Genomic DNA, 16,434 nt, shown 5'->3' with positions numbered 1-16,434 from the left:
CAGACGTGTGCTGTGGTTAAAATGCTGGTCAGCTGACCTAGGTTCCAAAAAGACCTTGACAAATCTCCCTTTTCAGGGGAATCGTCTATTTGGGGCCAACCTAGATGAAATCATTAAGGATGCCACTGGGGGCAAGAGCACTTTTTTGCCACAGGCTGCTAAAGCTAAGGGACCTCGCAACAAGCGAGGACCTTTCTTTACCGCCCATAAAGGGCGCCCGGCTGGTACTAGCGGGAAAGGCAAGACTCCTCCAGGAGGGTTCAAGAAGGGCTGGTCGGACAAGCAGAGGACCAACCCAGCCAAACCCGAAGCAAAGGAGTACACAGCCTGAAGGTGCGCCCCCACCCGGTTTCAGGGTGGGGGGACGTTTTCACCGGTATTCAGGACATTAGATCGAGCTTCAACCACTACTACCGGTGCGATTCTTCCCTTCCAACATTTAAGTACTACAAGAAGCGGTAGTTACCGTTCCCTGAATAGATCTTTTCCTTTACCTTTTCCTAAGATTAGTCCCTATACCTCACAGGAATCGGATCTGGTTGACCAGATAGGCCAAGTAGCCTCTAGTCGGGTGACTTCGGTCCCTGAGGTTCAACCAGAAAAGATCACCCTTCCTGATAACAATCAGGTATCTGATAAATGTGTGGGAACAGAAAACGACCAGACTTTCTCGGATGGTCGGGGCCAGATACCTCTAGGGACGCCTGGTTCAGATTCTATCAGCGCCAGTGGTCCTAGAAATTCTAGGCTGGCCTCCTCAAGCCGGCCTGGCCGACTTGGACATGCTAGTCGCAGACATTCCGTGGGAACTTCGTCTCAGGGAGTGTCTGTGGTCTCAAGGACCAATTTACCATCATGCTTTACAGTCGCTGGGTTTAATGGCCTGGCCATTGAGACCCAAGTACTGAAGGACAGAGGTTTGTCTACTTCAGTCATTCCTACCCTTATTAAAGCAAGGAAAGCGACTTCCAGCAAGGTCTATTATCACACATGGAAGACTTATATTGCGTGGTGCGAATCTTTAGGATTCCCTCCACGTACCTATTTGGTGACTCGAATATTGGCCTTTTTGCAAAAAGGGGTTGAGCAGAAGCTAGCCTTGAGCACCATCAAGGGTCAAGTTTCAGCATTAGCAATCTTCTTTCAGAAACCTTTAGCTACCAAGTCCTTGGTGTGGAATTTCATCCAGGGGGTGCGGCACCTGGCTCCTCCAGTCCGCGCGCCCTTACCGCCCTGGGATCTTAATTTGGTTTTGTCGGTTCTACAGAAACCTCCCTTTGAAAACATCAGGGAGATTCCCTTGCTTACTTTATCCCAGAAGGTGGCCTTCTTGGTGGCTATTACTTCTGCTCGCAGGGTGTCAGAACTGGCTGCATTATCATGCCAGTCCCCATACCTAGTGATTCATAGGGATAAGGTAGTACTTCATCCTAAGCCATCTTTTCTTCCTAAGGTGGTTTCAGATTTTCATCTGAATGAAGATATTGTACTACCTTCCTTGTGTCCTCAGCCCAATCATCATCGGGAACATGCGTTGCATTCCTTGGATGTGGTTCGGGCAATCAGGGTATACCTGAAAGCTACGGAATCATTCCGTAAGACGGATTCACTTTTTGTGATCACGGATGGCCCCAGAAAGGGTTTGCCTGCATCTGCCGCGATCATTGGCAAATCGTCTGTCAATGAGCTAAGAGAAAAGGATTTTACGGTAAGATTTTACAAAAATCCATTTTTTTCTGGTTAGACCGGCTTCAATTTGTGCTTACTTCATGGATTTCAGTCACCGGTTAATACACATACAAATAGTGCAGAGTTTGCTGTATGGTTCTAGCATCTTTTTCATCTTTGTTTAGCTGTGCCTGCCTAGTTTTTTTTTTTTACATTATATGTAAGTGTGGATTTTTAAAAATCAAAATCTGTATTTTTGTGAGGTACATTATGGATGTTTGTGTCTGTAGTAAATGTTTCTAATTTCATGGCTACTAAAGGTTGTTTTCTCATGTAAGGCACTAGCAGTGGAACCATGGCATGCTGGGATATGAGGTTCCAGTTACCAATCTCCAGCCATACTCATCCAGCACGGGCAAGGATTCGACGGCTACTGATGCATCCTTTGAGCATGCACACAATGTATCAGTCTTGGGTGATAGCAGGTATGTGATGTTTGCCATTAGATTTGTATATATATTTACCAGTAATCATTTTCTGAGTTTATGTTTCAAAATGCAGCCAAGCAGTATTTTTACTCTGCATGGTTACATTGCTCTCTATACCAGCAGTCCCAACCTTTTTGGCACCAGGGACCAGTTTGTTTGAAGAAAAATTTTCCTCAGACTGCATTGACCTGCGTTGTGTTAAAATGTAACAGGCATGCATTTTAACATAACGCAGGTTTAGGCAGCGTTGTAGTGTGAAAAGCACACATAAAAACCAATCGTTTTTTTAAAGTGGTTGTAAACATTTACATATACCTATTAAAGTGACTGACCTCAGGAGATACACTGAGATGAAACAAATCCTCCTACATAAGTTGTACCTGTCTATCTGCAGTCTCCTCTTCTCTACATCTATTCAAAATGCTGATTTTATAAGCTTGTCTGAGAGTTCAGAAAAAAAAGTGGAGAGCTGAAGTTTTACACTCTGCAGAGCTCAGTGAGGAGAGCTCGGATATCTGATTTTAGGGAAAGGACACCCCCCCCCCCCCCTTTCAAACCACACAGAAACAGGGCTGAGGCCGTCAATCTGCAGGAGGTTCCTCCCCTGTCACAGCTTTTCTCTTGGTGTCAGGCGAACTTGTCAGAAGTTATTAATGCCAATAGCAGGGGAACAAAGCAGCAGACAGAAATGACACTTCGTGCTCTTAACTGAAACAAGTACACACCATAGAGGGATATGCTTTGTTCAAATTTCATGTCTGAGGTTTACAACCACTTTAATTGTCTGTGCGTTGACCTGCAGTGTTCTAAAATGCAGATCAAGGCAAGTCAATGTGCAAAAAATAGATGGAAATATACAACCATTTTTACTGCATTTTATCGCAAGTCAGTGTGAGCTCAGCCTCACTCACACAGTGTGCTGTGACAGGCTTTCACTGCATTGTAAAACATTTTTCCCGGCAAGGACACACAAGAAACAATTGTTACCTTTGTGTCCCATTCTGCATTTTATTGCAGCGCACCTTGATGAATTGCATGGCAATGTACAGCATCGCAGCGCACCTCGCTGCTGTACATTGCTATAAATGAAGTGTACATTTTGTACACTTTAAATAAAGTTTGTAAAAATAAAATAGAGAACGGTGTGATGCGCTGAATCGCGCTCCACACTGCTGACTACTGAGGCCGGGAACAGCGGTAAAGTGCTCTGGCAGCTCTCTGTTTCCATGTGTGTGTGGCCCAGTTACTAACAGGCCATGGGCCGGTAGTGGTCTGCTGCCCGGGGGTTAGGGACCCCTGCCCTATACAAACAATGCGCACTGAAAAGTTACTACATTTGCAGGATTTCATTACATTAAAGAGGTTGTAAACTCTCCATGATGACTTTCCATCATATAAATCTCTGATAAGCACTTTACTAATCACATTGTGTAAAATCATTCTAACCTTCTCCTTTCTCTCGTAATCTGTCCTTTTTCTTTTCCTGACCTCACCGGCGCATGCGCAGATATTCCTCTATTTACGGCACACTCATCGTGTCGTCAGTCCTTTCATTATATGCCGTGGCTCTGACATTTCCCCTATACGGCACTGGACTGAGATACCGCGATATTTCCCTTTCACAAGTTCCTGAAACACCCCATGTGACTCGCAACGTCACAGGGGGTGTAAATGTCAGCCGCACAGTACAGCAAACAGGAGCTGAGAGCCGACACAGTTGCCATAGTAACTGCCACAAAAACGAGGCTTGAATAAGTGATTACTGAGCATGTGCGAGATTACAGCCGAGACAAGAAGAAAGGGCGGAAGTAGAGTCAGGAGACATTTGCTGTCATGGCGCTGGCTTCTCACAAAACACTAAAAAACAAGTAAGAGACATATGAAGGGGTTTAACATTAATGCAGAATAGTTTCTAAAGCCTTACTGTACTGTCTTTATTAAGAAGAAGATTTTGATGGGCAGAGTTTACTTCCTCTTTAAGTTATATGGTTGCAAGTGTAGATAGCTCCCTTCATTTATTTCTAAAAACAGTCCTTTATACTGTATTTGGGCAGAATAAATAATACTTCAAATTGTGCAATATATTCTATTACCACCATGAGCTCATTTTTCAGTTTGGTTTGCTTAATAAATCTCTGGTTTTCCTCACATTTCCCAATATGATGTGTATTTGGCCAAAAAAAATCTTTCCTCTTTGTCCATCTCCATCTGCTTGGAATGGAACTTTAAAAAGCCACATGTTAAACAAACATGTAAGGGACTTTTAGTGGTGGTTGAACTGTCTATTGGTCAGGATGGCTCCAGGGAGGTGACATTGCTCTCAGAAAAGCAAATTACGTTCAGCTTCAGTGTGCTGAAAGCAGACTTAGGCCCCTTTCACATTTTTGCGACTTGTCCTGCGATTTGGGACTGCAAAGTCGCTTGACAAGTCGTTCTCCATGATTTCCAATGAGTACCGTTCATATCTGTACGACTTCAAAGTAGTCCCTGCACTACTTTTTTAGCCGATTTTAATGCGTTTTGAGGTCTAAAGACATAGGCATTGCTACAATTCGAGTCAAAATCGCGGCAACAAAATCGTAGTAAAATCACGCGACTTTTAAGTCGCACAAGTGTAATAGGGGCCTTAACAGTATTTTGTCAGACCTTAACTGACAAGTCACTCACATCTGCATTCAGAACAAAAAGTTTTCCGAGTGCTACCCTTGGGGTTCTCTTAAAGTGTATCTCTGGGCAAAATAAAAAAGTACATCTCTGCAGCGCATGTTCAATAGAGCTGCACGATTCTGGATAATCACAATTTTTTTGCTTAGACTAAAGATCACTATTTTCTCAGGATTCTCGGCGTAACATCATCTTTCACATTATACAAAAAATTAGGCTAACTTTACTGTTGAATTTTTTAGTATTTATTAAAGTGTATTTTCTCTCAAAAACTTGCTTTTGAAAGACCGCTGCACAAATACAGTGTGACATAAACTATTGCAACGACAGCCATTTTATTCTCTAGGGCAGTGGTTCTCAACCAGGGTTCCAGAGGTTGCTAGGGGTTCCTTGAGCAATGAGCAATTTCTGCCTCTCATATAGTTCTGACACCATTCATCTTTTTAGCTATCTGTAAGGGGGTAATTCTTTCCAATGGCCACAAGTGTAAGGAGCATTTATCCCACTGACCATCACACTAATGTATCATGAGTTGTAAATATAGTCCTTTTTAGTAGGGTTTCCCTGAGACCTGAAAACATTTCAAGGGTTCCGCTGTGTTGAAAAGGTGGAGAAAGGTTGCTCTAGGATCTCTGCTAAAAAATAAATAAATAAATATATAATGTTTGTGGGTTCTAAGTAATTTTCTAGCAAAAATACTGATTTTAACTTGTAAGCAACAAATGTCAGAAAAAGGCTTAGTCCTTAAGTGGTTAAACTGCCCTCATTTACAGACTGAAGTTCATCCTTTTGATCTCAAAGAACCAAATGATACAATGTTTAATTTTATCTCTCAGCTGAGCAATGTTGTGATAAGCTTTGCTGGCTGCCCTTTTTTTTTTTTTTTTTTGATAGATGTGAGCAGAGAATGGCTCTGCACTGAATCGTGGAAATGCCGCATTAAGATCGTGAGGAGAGTTGAATCGAGATCACGATTTTTTTTAACGATTAATCGTGCAACTCTAATTCACACACAGTTTTCTTTGCACATAGGCCCCTTTCACAGGGGCTTTCCGATCTGGTCCGCCTGATAGGTGGACCTGATCGGACACACCATGCAACCTCTATGGAGCAGCGGATGTCAGCGGGGACCTGTCCGCTGACACCCGTTGCTATCCGATCCGATCCTGCCTTTGAAATCCAGACGGATGGAAACCCTATTTTCCATCCACCTGGAGGATCGGATAGGATTGGATGAAAATGGACATGTGGTCCGTTTTCATCCGATCTCCCATAGAGGAGAGCGGGGATCTGACAGGTCTGTCTCTGCAAAGTAAGCGGAGACGGACCTGTCATCTGCCTGCGGATCCATGCTGAGCGAAACGGAGTCCGTCGGGGGGGAAAGCCCGTGTGGGAGGACACTTACAGAAAAAATAATTGATGACCTTGCCAGAAATGATCTCCTGACTCCCTTTATTAAAGTGAAACTACACTGAATCTGAGTACAAAATGCTGTTTAATTAATTTTTTATATTCAAAGCAAACTTTCCTATTCATCCATGTCTCCATGCTTTAAATTGCTGAGAAATCACTTTGAAAAACACTCCCCTAGCATTTATGGCTGTGACCATGTCGAGTAAGGGCAGATGATTCATGTAGCATTTACTTCCTGGAATCCATCTCCCCTTAGCCCATGCATGCATGTAGGCAGGAGGGTGTGCTGAGCTGAGAAAGCCCCTCCTGAAGACTTCTAGGATATATGACGTTGTTTGCTTAGGCCTGGAAACCAGGAAGTAACTAAAAAATTGTTGTGGGTCAAAGATTCTGTTGTGGCGCATAAATGCAAAAAGTGTGGATCTTTTTATTTTTCAACCCACAGGCAGTATGATAATGTGAACAATAGCCATTTCTTGGATAGTGGCAGCATTTTTTTAAACAAAAGCTCCAACGTAATACTGTACATAGACAAATAGATCTTTTATTTAAAATGATGAGTGCTATTGAGAAGCTTATTGCGGATACTTTTGAATAGTGAGTCTTTCTGTGGTCACGATGATTAGGCAACAGAATAAAGAACACAATGCCAAAAGTTCGAGCCAGTGATGATGTCACTGGGCAAAAACCATCTAACAAACTAATGTTTTTTCATGTTTGATTTAGAATTGATGCAAAATGTTCTGTCCTGCAGTTCAGATATAAAATGCAAAACGGATGTAGAGGTTATTTGTAAAGTCATTGCGTTTGTTTTGTTTTTAATTCTAAAAATGTGAGACTGGTTTCATTTGTAACAAGCTTGTAAGGACTGAAGAGCTTAGAACTCAATGATCTAAAAACATCTGTGTGATGAAAGTTTTTCTCTCATTTCTCCTTAGAAGTCTTTTTTTTTTTTTTTTAATTATCATGGGTGGTTAATATTGAGATATTAGGGCCTAAATGCCATCAAAAAAAAAGTGACAATACTTAAAGGGGTTGTAAGCCTCAGACATGAATTATGAACAAAGCATATCCCTCCATAGTGTGTACTTGTCTAAATCCAGAGCAATAAGCGGCATTTCTTTTTTGCTGCTTCTTTCCTCTGCTATTAGCATGAATCAATTCTGACAAGTTTTCCTGACACCAACAGAAAAAGGGTAACAGGGGAGGGATATTCAGCTGATCAACAGCCTCAGCTTTGTTCCTGTGTGCTGGGTGAAGGGGGGCCATGTCTCTTCCCTCCATCCAATCAGCTGTCAGACCTATTCTCACTGAGCTCTGCAGAGTGTAACTTCATCTCTCCACCCCCTTTTTTCTGAACTCTCAGATAAACTTTAGAATTCAGCACTTCGAACAGCTGTAGAGAAGAGAGGCTGCAGATAAACAGGTACAACTTATGTAGGAGGATGTGTTTAATCTCTGTGTATCACCTGAGGCCAGTCACTTCACTAGATATATGTAAGAGTTTACAACCACTTTAACAGTCAGTAGTGCTGATGTCTCTTCTGTGAAATTTGAAATACTCCTCCAATAATTGCCCCCTGCCATCATTTTCTGGTGCAGTGAGGGTTAATAGAAGGTCTCATGCACACAGGACATTTTTGTAGCTGCTTTTAGGGGTGTCTGGTGTTTTATTTTTCCTGCCTTTGAACTCTCCTCCATGTTAGCCTATGTGTCCATGCACACATTAACTTTCAAAAGAGTTTGGAGGAATTAGCGTTTTGGGGCAGTAAAAAAAAGAAAAAGACGACGGACTGTGCGTCCTGGAGCAGAGGCTGCTTGGCTGTAAAAACACAAAACACAGCTAAATGCCGTAACAAGCTTTTAACGACATTTTAGGGAGTGTTTTTATTGTAAAAAACGCTCACAAACGCTATTCAAGAATGCTGCTAAAAGCGTGTTTTTAACGCTGCTTTTTCCTTACAGCAGCACTGGCATTTTTAAACGTCCTCTGTGCATGAGTCTGAACTGAGAGAGCTGTGACAGGCACTCATGAAGATGTTTGATTATGCCCACCCTTTCCACCCAGCTCTGTCTTTCATAGGAGCCATGCTACAGCTTCTATGAATAAAACGGGATCTATGATTGGGGGGGGGGGGGGAGGCATTTCAATTATCTGCCCATCTTTCATTCATAGATCACATTTCATTAATAGAAGCTGCAGTTACGGCTTCTAGGAATAGTGGAGCTAGGCAGAAAAGGCAGACATAGTCAGGCACTCTTAATAGTTGTCTGTCTCTGCTCCCTCAGTTCGATTAACCCCAGCCGCACCAGAAGATTACACAGGTGGGGGTGTGATTAGGCATTGGTAGGTGAGGATTTCAGAAGAGACATCAGCACTTAGGCTTTAAATTTGGACTCCAATCAAACAATTAAATTCTCATTTGAATTACACTTATGTGAACTGACGTATCTGTAATTCTTTGTAAAATGATGCATCAGTAATTCTATCCAGCCTTTTTTTGTCATTCGTTCCCCTTTGGCAGACAGCATAGCCAGATTTATGGCACAAGTTTTCACTGTTAGGCCCTTTGTGCACAGGGCTGTTTAGCAGCACTGCGTCCCTCCCAGAACATTAGTGCGCTCATGAATGATAGGTGCAGTGTCCAGCCTCCACTGGAAGGTGCTTGTCAAAGTCTATGGCAGGCTGCGGCTGGACTGGGCTGAACAATGTACCAAAATGTACAGGTTTAGGGCCCTGTCTATTCAGGGACCAGGTACAATCTTGTTAAAGGGAATAGGTCATGGATGTTATTAAAATTGAATTTACTCTATTCCGGTAGGGTTTAAATATCTCTGAATACTGCACCTCTCTTTTCCAATCTAAATTGCTGCTCTGCAGATGATGAACAACTGGAAAGACTTTAGATGCCGCTCTACCTTTATGACTAAGCCCTGTGGGCAAGGCAAAATATGTCAGAGTACGTGGCCTGGTTGGCGCCAGGCTGAGGCCCCTTTTACTTTTTGATACCCAGGCTCCTTTCTAGGAGTGCAGCGTTCTTTTCTTTGTTCCCTCAAATGCCAGGAGGCTGATATAGAGACAGATTTAAAGTACAACTGCACTTGATCTTAGCTCCACAAACCAATATTGCTATTTAATTCATTTATAATATTTAAAGCAAACTCACCCATCCATCCAGGTTTCCATGCTTTATTTTGTTGAGAAATCACATTGAAAAACACCCTCTAGCGTTTCAGGCTATGGCCATCTTGAGTAAGGGCAGATGATTCATGTAGTATTTACTTCCTGGAATCCACGTGCCCTTAGCTCTGACCTTGCAAGCAGGAGAGGGTGTGCTTAGCTGCGAAAGCCCCTCCTCCCCTATTGAAGACTCCTGGGATGTATGACATCATTTGCCTAGGCATAAAAACCAGGAAGGAACTGAAATTTAAAACGAGCATAGATGATATACTTTCCTTTCTTTTCCCATAACTTTCCTATGCATTTACTTGTACTGGTAGCATAAGGATAAAAAATAGTCAATGTTGATTGAGAGAATGAAGTTCTGCTTTAAGTAACTATGTGAAAATGCATTTAATTTTAATAGAATGCTCAACTACATTTAGATGTGTTGTTTTATTTTTTTAAAATCTATGTGGGGTTCAGCTTTCATTGTATTTAAAATGCTAAGATTTTATTATAGAAGATAATCAAAAATGGACACCAGTCAAAGATATGTTGTCATGGAGGCAACACAATAAAACCGGTCTATGGCTTACTTAAATTGAATCCAGCCCTGGTTATTGTGAAGAAGCCAGTTAACAGGAAAATAAAGCAATTTGCCTGGAAAGGTTTCCAACACAAGATTATGAAGAAAAAAGTCTAGCCATGAAGGCGTTAAGGATTAAATAATTGCTTGTCTTTAGTTTTAAGAAAATCAGTAAACCTCTGTGGATTTTTCAAGGTCATGTTTGAAAATCAACTGTCTAAATAGTTCCTGTGAATTTCAAATAAATGCTCTGGCATTCATGCTTTTTGATTTTAATTTCCTGAATGTAATTTGGCATTTATACAATCAGAAGGTCAAGCATAACATTGCGCTGGAGTTAAGGGAACATATGTTGTCCTCTTGCACTCTGCTGGGAATTAAATGTCTAATCGCATTTACTGTACTGTATAATAGCACAGTTCCATTACTGACATTGACAAGTTCACTAAAGTTTAAGGTGGAAGTCAAGACAATTTTGTTTTTTATCCATTGCAGACATTGCTATTATTTATGTGTCGTAACTTTTACTTTATTATTTTGCATCTAGAGTCACATCTAGTCACATCTAGAGTCACAGCCCAGTAATCAGTGAGGCTCATGCCCTCTGCTGCGTTCTGGGCTCTTGCTGACTTAGCAGAGGACATATCGGACCGTTTCAGAGAGCCTGCTGCTTCTACTCAGAAAGCAGCGGTACTCTCCGCAGCTGAATGTCATGGGAGAATGGCTTGTACTGTGAATGGAGAGAGAGACCTTTAGCAACATACAGTAGTAAAACAGTAAGACTATGGCATTTCAGTGTTTATCACATAATTCATTCTCTCTAGCTAATATTTTTAAAAACTTTAAATTAGGGTCTACAAAATTTTATTTTATTTTTTTTAGTTTTTGTAAGTATGGATGGTCATTTTAAGAGCCGGTTCACACTGAGGCGACACGACTCCTTACTACTTCGGGGGCGACTTGTGCATTACCATTCACCACGACTTCGGAGCGACTTGCATGGACTTCACATAATGGAAGTCTATGCAAGTCGCTCCGAGGTCGCCCCGAAGTAGTACAGGACCCTTTTTCTAAGTCGGAGTGACTTGTGTCGCTACTATTAGAGCGGGTCCTTTAGCGGTCAATGGACCGCGAGGGAGCACGACTTGTCAGGCTGACAAGTCGCCTGACAAGTCGCGCTAGTGTGAACCGGCTCTTATTTACAGTAAACACTAACGCTTTATTCAGTTTAAATTCCTAAAATTACTGAAAGGAGCAAGAAGGCCACATGACTGCTAAAAAAAAAAAAAAGCACCAGTTTAACTTGCTGACTAATAGTTTCACCTACAGTGCTAGCTGCTTTTGAAGCCGGCTACCATTGAGAAGCAGTGATATATCTGAGAAGTTCTGTCACTAAAGAGAGTGGAATCAGCAGCGGCTCATACTGCATAATTGTAAACTCCTTTTATAATATCGTCCTACTCTTACTACTTGTTGCCCAAGCTAATTTAGACACTTCTAACACACATGTTAAAATCTGCATTTTTTACTAGATAATTATTTAGAACCCCCAAACATTCTATATTTTCTGAAAGCAAAGGCGTTGTAAAAAAAATGTTGGTTGTTGTTGCAGATATTTGTGCAGCAGTTTTTCAAATGCAATTTTTGTAGAAAAAATACACTTTAATGAACTTTAGTGCACACAAACACAATATAATACCCAATTGTTTAGTAACATATAAAAGATGATACAGAATAAATAGATACCTAACATGTCATGCTTTAAAATTGCACACGTTATAGGAGTGTTGACAAACTACATTTGTTAAAAATCTCCATTGGCAGCGCTTTAAAAGTCTTTGCAGGTTACCAGTTTAGAGTTACACAGATGGCCTGGTGCTAGAATTATTGTTCTCAATGTGACATTCTTAGCAATACCTCACGCTTGTGGTACTTCAGCCGATTACATGTGCTTGCTGGATTGATGTGCACATGAGCACGGGGAGATGGGTGCTTTTATTTTTTTGACACTGTCTCTTTACATTTTTTTTGATCAACTTTATTGCTTTCACAAGGAATGAACAACATCCCATGTGATACCATGGCCAGTGACAGGTACTCTTTACTAAGAGATCCGGGGTCTGTTAGACCTCAGATCTCTCCTCGACCCTTTAAAGCATCTGATCAAACCAAGATGGGTTTGATCAGATGCTTTACAAGCCGGTAAGAGAACCAAGGAATGGCATAATCCTCATCACTTCTGGTTTCATACACCATGGAAATGATTGGAGAACAGAAGTTCCTCCATCTTTATGGTGTGCCACCCTAACTGCTGGTTTCAGTCTCGGGCTCCCTGGTGGGACTTGAGAGCCCAGGATTTTTCCTCCAATTAGCTCCGCGGAAGGGATTCCTCTATAAATAACTGTGTTAATGGAGGAACTGTGCAATTTGTCTATGGCCGGCATAACTTGACGGCCAATAATTGAATTGGCATGTTGGCATGTTTTCTGCCATTTTAAAGAATAACATTGGTGTATTGATTACACATTTACAGTATCAGCATGAGTAATAAAAAGAACATTTCCTTATGCATAATAATTTTGGAAATAATTGAGGAAAATGTTTGTGATATGAATGTAGACTTTAGTACAGTGATGATTCTTCTTGGGAAAAACAGTCTAGTAATTTAATTTTTTTGATGCCTTAATCTAGCTGTTCAAGGCAATAATGAAGTCTCTATGTGGGACATGGAAACTGGAGACAGACGGTTCACTCTGTGGGCTAGCAATGCTCCCCCACTCTCAGAAATGCAGGTATGTATTGTGTCCTGTATGCTTGATAATTACATAATTATACATGTGTTGTGACCTACATTTTAATATATATACTGTATATATATATATATATATATATATATATATATATACAGTATCTCCCAAAAGTGAGTACACCCCTCACATTATTATATTTTTTCATGTGACCACACTGAAGAAATTACACTTTGCTACAATTTAAAGTAGTGAGTGTACAGCTTGTATAACAGTGTAAATTTACTGTCCCCTCAAAATAACTCAACACTCACCCATTAATGTCTAAACCGCTGGCAACAAAAGTGAGTACACTCCTAAGTGAAATTGTCCAAATTGGGCCCAAAATGTCAATATTTTGTGTGGCCACCATTATTTCCAGCACTGCCTTAACCCTCTTGGGCCTGGAGTTCTCCAGAGCTTCACAGGTTGCCACTGGAGTCCTCTTCCACTCCCCCATGATGACATCACGGAGCTGGTGGATGTTAGAGACCTTGTGCTCCTCCACCTTCCATTTGAGGATGCCCCACAGATGCTCAATAGGGTTTAGGTCTGGAGACATGCTTGGCCAGTCCATCACCTTTACCCTCATCTTCTTTAGCAAGGCAGTGGTCATCTTGGAGGTGTGTTTGGGGTCATTAGCATGTTGGAATACTGCTCTGTGGCCCAGTCTCCAAAGGGAGGGGATCATGCTCTGCTTCAGTATGTCTCAGTACATGTTGGCATTCATGGTTCCCTCAATGAACTGTAGCTCCCCAGTGCCGGCAGCACTCATGAAGCCCCAGACCATGATACTCCCACCACCATGCTTGACTGTAGGCAAGACACACTTGTCTTTGTTCTCCTTACCTGGTTGCTGCCACACATGCTTGATACCATCTGAGCCAAATACCTTTATCTTGGTCTTATCAGACCACAGGACATGGCTCCAGTAATCCATGTCCTTAGTCTGCTTGTCTTCAGCAAACTGTTTGCGGGCTTTCTTGTGCATCATGTTCAGAAGAGGCTTCCTTCTGGGGCGACAGCCATGCAGACCAATTTGATGCAGTGTGCGGCGTATGGTCTGAGCACTGACAGGCTGACCACCACGCCTTCAACCTCTGCAGCAATGCTGGCAGCACTCATACATCTATTTCCCAAAGTCAACCTCTGGATATGACGCTGAGCACGTGCACTCAACGTCTTTGGTCAACCATGGCAAAGCCTGTTCTGAGTGGAACCTGTCCTGTTAAACCACTGTATGGTCTTGATCACCGTGCTGCAGCTCAGTTTCAGGGTCTTGGCAATCTTCTTATAGCCTAGGCCATCTTTATGTAGAGCAACAATTCTTTTTTTCAAATCCTCAGAGAGTTCTTTGCCATGAGGTGCCATGTTGAACTTCCAGTGACCAGAGTGAGAGCGATAACATCATATTTAACACATCTGCTCCACATGCACACCTGAGACCTTGTAACATTAACAATTCACATGACACCGGGGAGGGAAAATGGTCCAGTTTGGACATTGTCACTTAGGAGTGTACTCACTTTTGTTGCCAGCGGTTTAGACATTAATGGCTGTGTTGAGTTATTTTGAGGGCCAGCAAATTCACACTATTATACAAGCTGTACACTCATTACTTTACATTGTAGCAAAGTGACATTTCTTCAGTGTTGTCACATGAAAAGTTATAATAAAATATTTACAAAAATGTGAGGGGTGTACTCACTTTTGTTAGATACTGTGTGTATATATATATATATATGTATATATATATATATATATTACATTGTCATGATTTAGCACAAAATGGAGATGCACAGAAATGTCATCACCACATTTACATATAGTAATACCATCATTAATGAACAAATCACAAAATGCTTAAGTTATTTGTAGGTGTATCCCCACTTAGTTCAACCACAGGGCTATCTGAGCTATTTTTTACTGTATACACAGCGTGCAAAATCTGGTGCAGCTCTGCATAGAAACCAATCAACTTTTAGGTTTTTTTTTTTTTGTCAAAGCTTAAAGCGGTTGTAAACCCAAAAAGTAAAAAAAAAAAAAAAAACCTGCAAGACAAAGGCATAATGAGCTAGTAGCTCACTATGTATTACTTACCTTAGAACGAAGCCCCGACACGGACCCCCGGACATCGCTGCGGGTGCCGCCATGATCCCTCGCCGTCTCTTCCGGGTTCGGCGGCTCCGGCGCTGTGATTGGCCGGAGCCGCGATGATGTCACTCCCGCGCATGCGTGCGGGAGTGACTTTCCGGCAAGCTCCCGGCAAGCAAAACTGAAGGTCCCCCCGGACCTTCAGAGCGCATGAGCCACTCGCGTGAACGGCTGCATGCACTGCAAATATCTCCTAAACCGTGCCGGTTTAGGAGATATTAATTATACCTACAGGTAAGCCTTATTATAGGCTTACCTGTAGGTAAAAGTGTAAAAAAACATGATACTACCGCTTTAATTGAACAAGCTGACGTTAGAAGCTGATTGGCTACCATGCACAGCTGCGCCAGATTTTGCACTCTCCAGTTTTAGTAAATCAACCCCAATATGTTGTTCCATTATATAGTACCCCAAAGTACATCTAAGTGTAAAACTTAACCCAAGGCGTAACTTACTTAGAGTTTCTTAAGTCTGTTCTAAAACAGCACCTTGGCAGTAAGAGTTAAGGTATATGAGCTTTAAAATTGAAAAGTTTTTTGTTTTTGGTTTTTCTTGTTGGTTTTTCCTTAGCACTGTATAGGAATTTTTTACTAATCACCAATTAAAATTTCCAAAAAGTATTATACATTTGAGCACAACCTGTTCTTTATAACAATTAAGAAAACACAGTCTGCTATTAGCTGCTGTTAATGCTGAGCTGGACCAGAAAGCATAGCAAATTCCTTTGTTTAATGTAATTAATCGTGGCCTGTGTTGTATTATAATAACCTGCTACAGCATTACTATAATTTAGTTATACACAAGACAGGAAGGTCAGTTCCTTTCTTAAAAGACATTGCATATAAACCTTGTTAATTAAAATACTTTACTTAAGGCAAATCTGTGCTTTGCTCATTTTCATTTTCTTGATAACCTCCTCCTCTCAGCACATACTAACCTTTTCTTCACTCCCTTGCATTTTAGTTCAGCCCTTCAGAAAACCTAATGCATGCTCCTAGGCTCAGTAGCTGTAGCTTACACAAAACAGAGGATTTTCTTCCCGCCTACGTGTTTTGGGCCTATCCCCAAGCACCTAAGCTGTCACCTGAGAGAGATGGGAGTAAGTCACATGCTTCCCCATGCAAAATTATTTTTTTGCTGTATGAATAAAGTGATTATGTGTTGCTGAACAAGAAGGCATTAAAGCGATGCCGTTTTTTTGTCATGCACAATCAAAACACAGTTTTGCTATAAACCACAGTTCAGCTCTGATGGATGTTCCTAAATACTGTTAGTTGGTTTTTCTATTGTATCAAGACTGGCTGTTTTATTATAAGCTATCTGGTACTTTGTTGTTTTTGACATTGTCTATTTTGTGTATCTTAACTCAAACACAGCTTTGACACAGTGAAGCCAGTTTTCTCTTTAGTTCATTGATGGACACAGCTCCATATCTTCTTTGACCCTTAGGTTATGCTGCTCTCCATAGGAGTAGGACTAGGCGGAAACAAATTTGACTACGCCCCTAGGACA

The 16,434-nt window shown here is 41.5% G+C and overlaps 1 protein-coding gene across 1 annotated transcript in view; it reads left to right on the top strand.

Moving 5' to 3' along the window:
- The window catches only part of PIK3R4 (phosphoinositide-3-kinase regulatory subunit 4), a 107,777-nt gene that overhangs the window by 79,328 nt on the left and 12,015 nt on the right, over window positions 1-16,434 (top strand). Inside the window, exons 16-17 of the mRNA XM_082258059.1 lie at window positions 2,007-2,153; window positions 12,674-12,774. Of these exons, the coding sequence (XP_082114185.1) occupies window positions 2,007-2,153; window positions 12,674-12,774 (248 nt within the window). The remainder of the gene's footprint in view (window positions 1-2,006; window positions 2,154-12,673; window positions 12,775-16,434) is intronic.

The sequence above is a fragment of the Pelophylax lessonae genome (genome assembly GCF_965119305.1).
Source record: "Pelophylax lessonae genome assembly, chromosome: 5".
NCBI lineage: Eukaryota > Metazoa > Chordata > Amphibia > Anura > Ranidae > Pelophylax > Pelophylax lessonae.
This window is presented reverse-complemented; position numbering and strand designations above follow the sequence as displayed.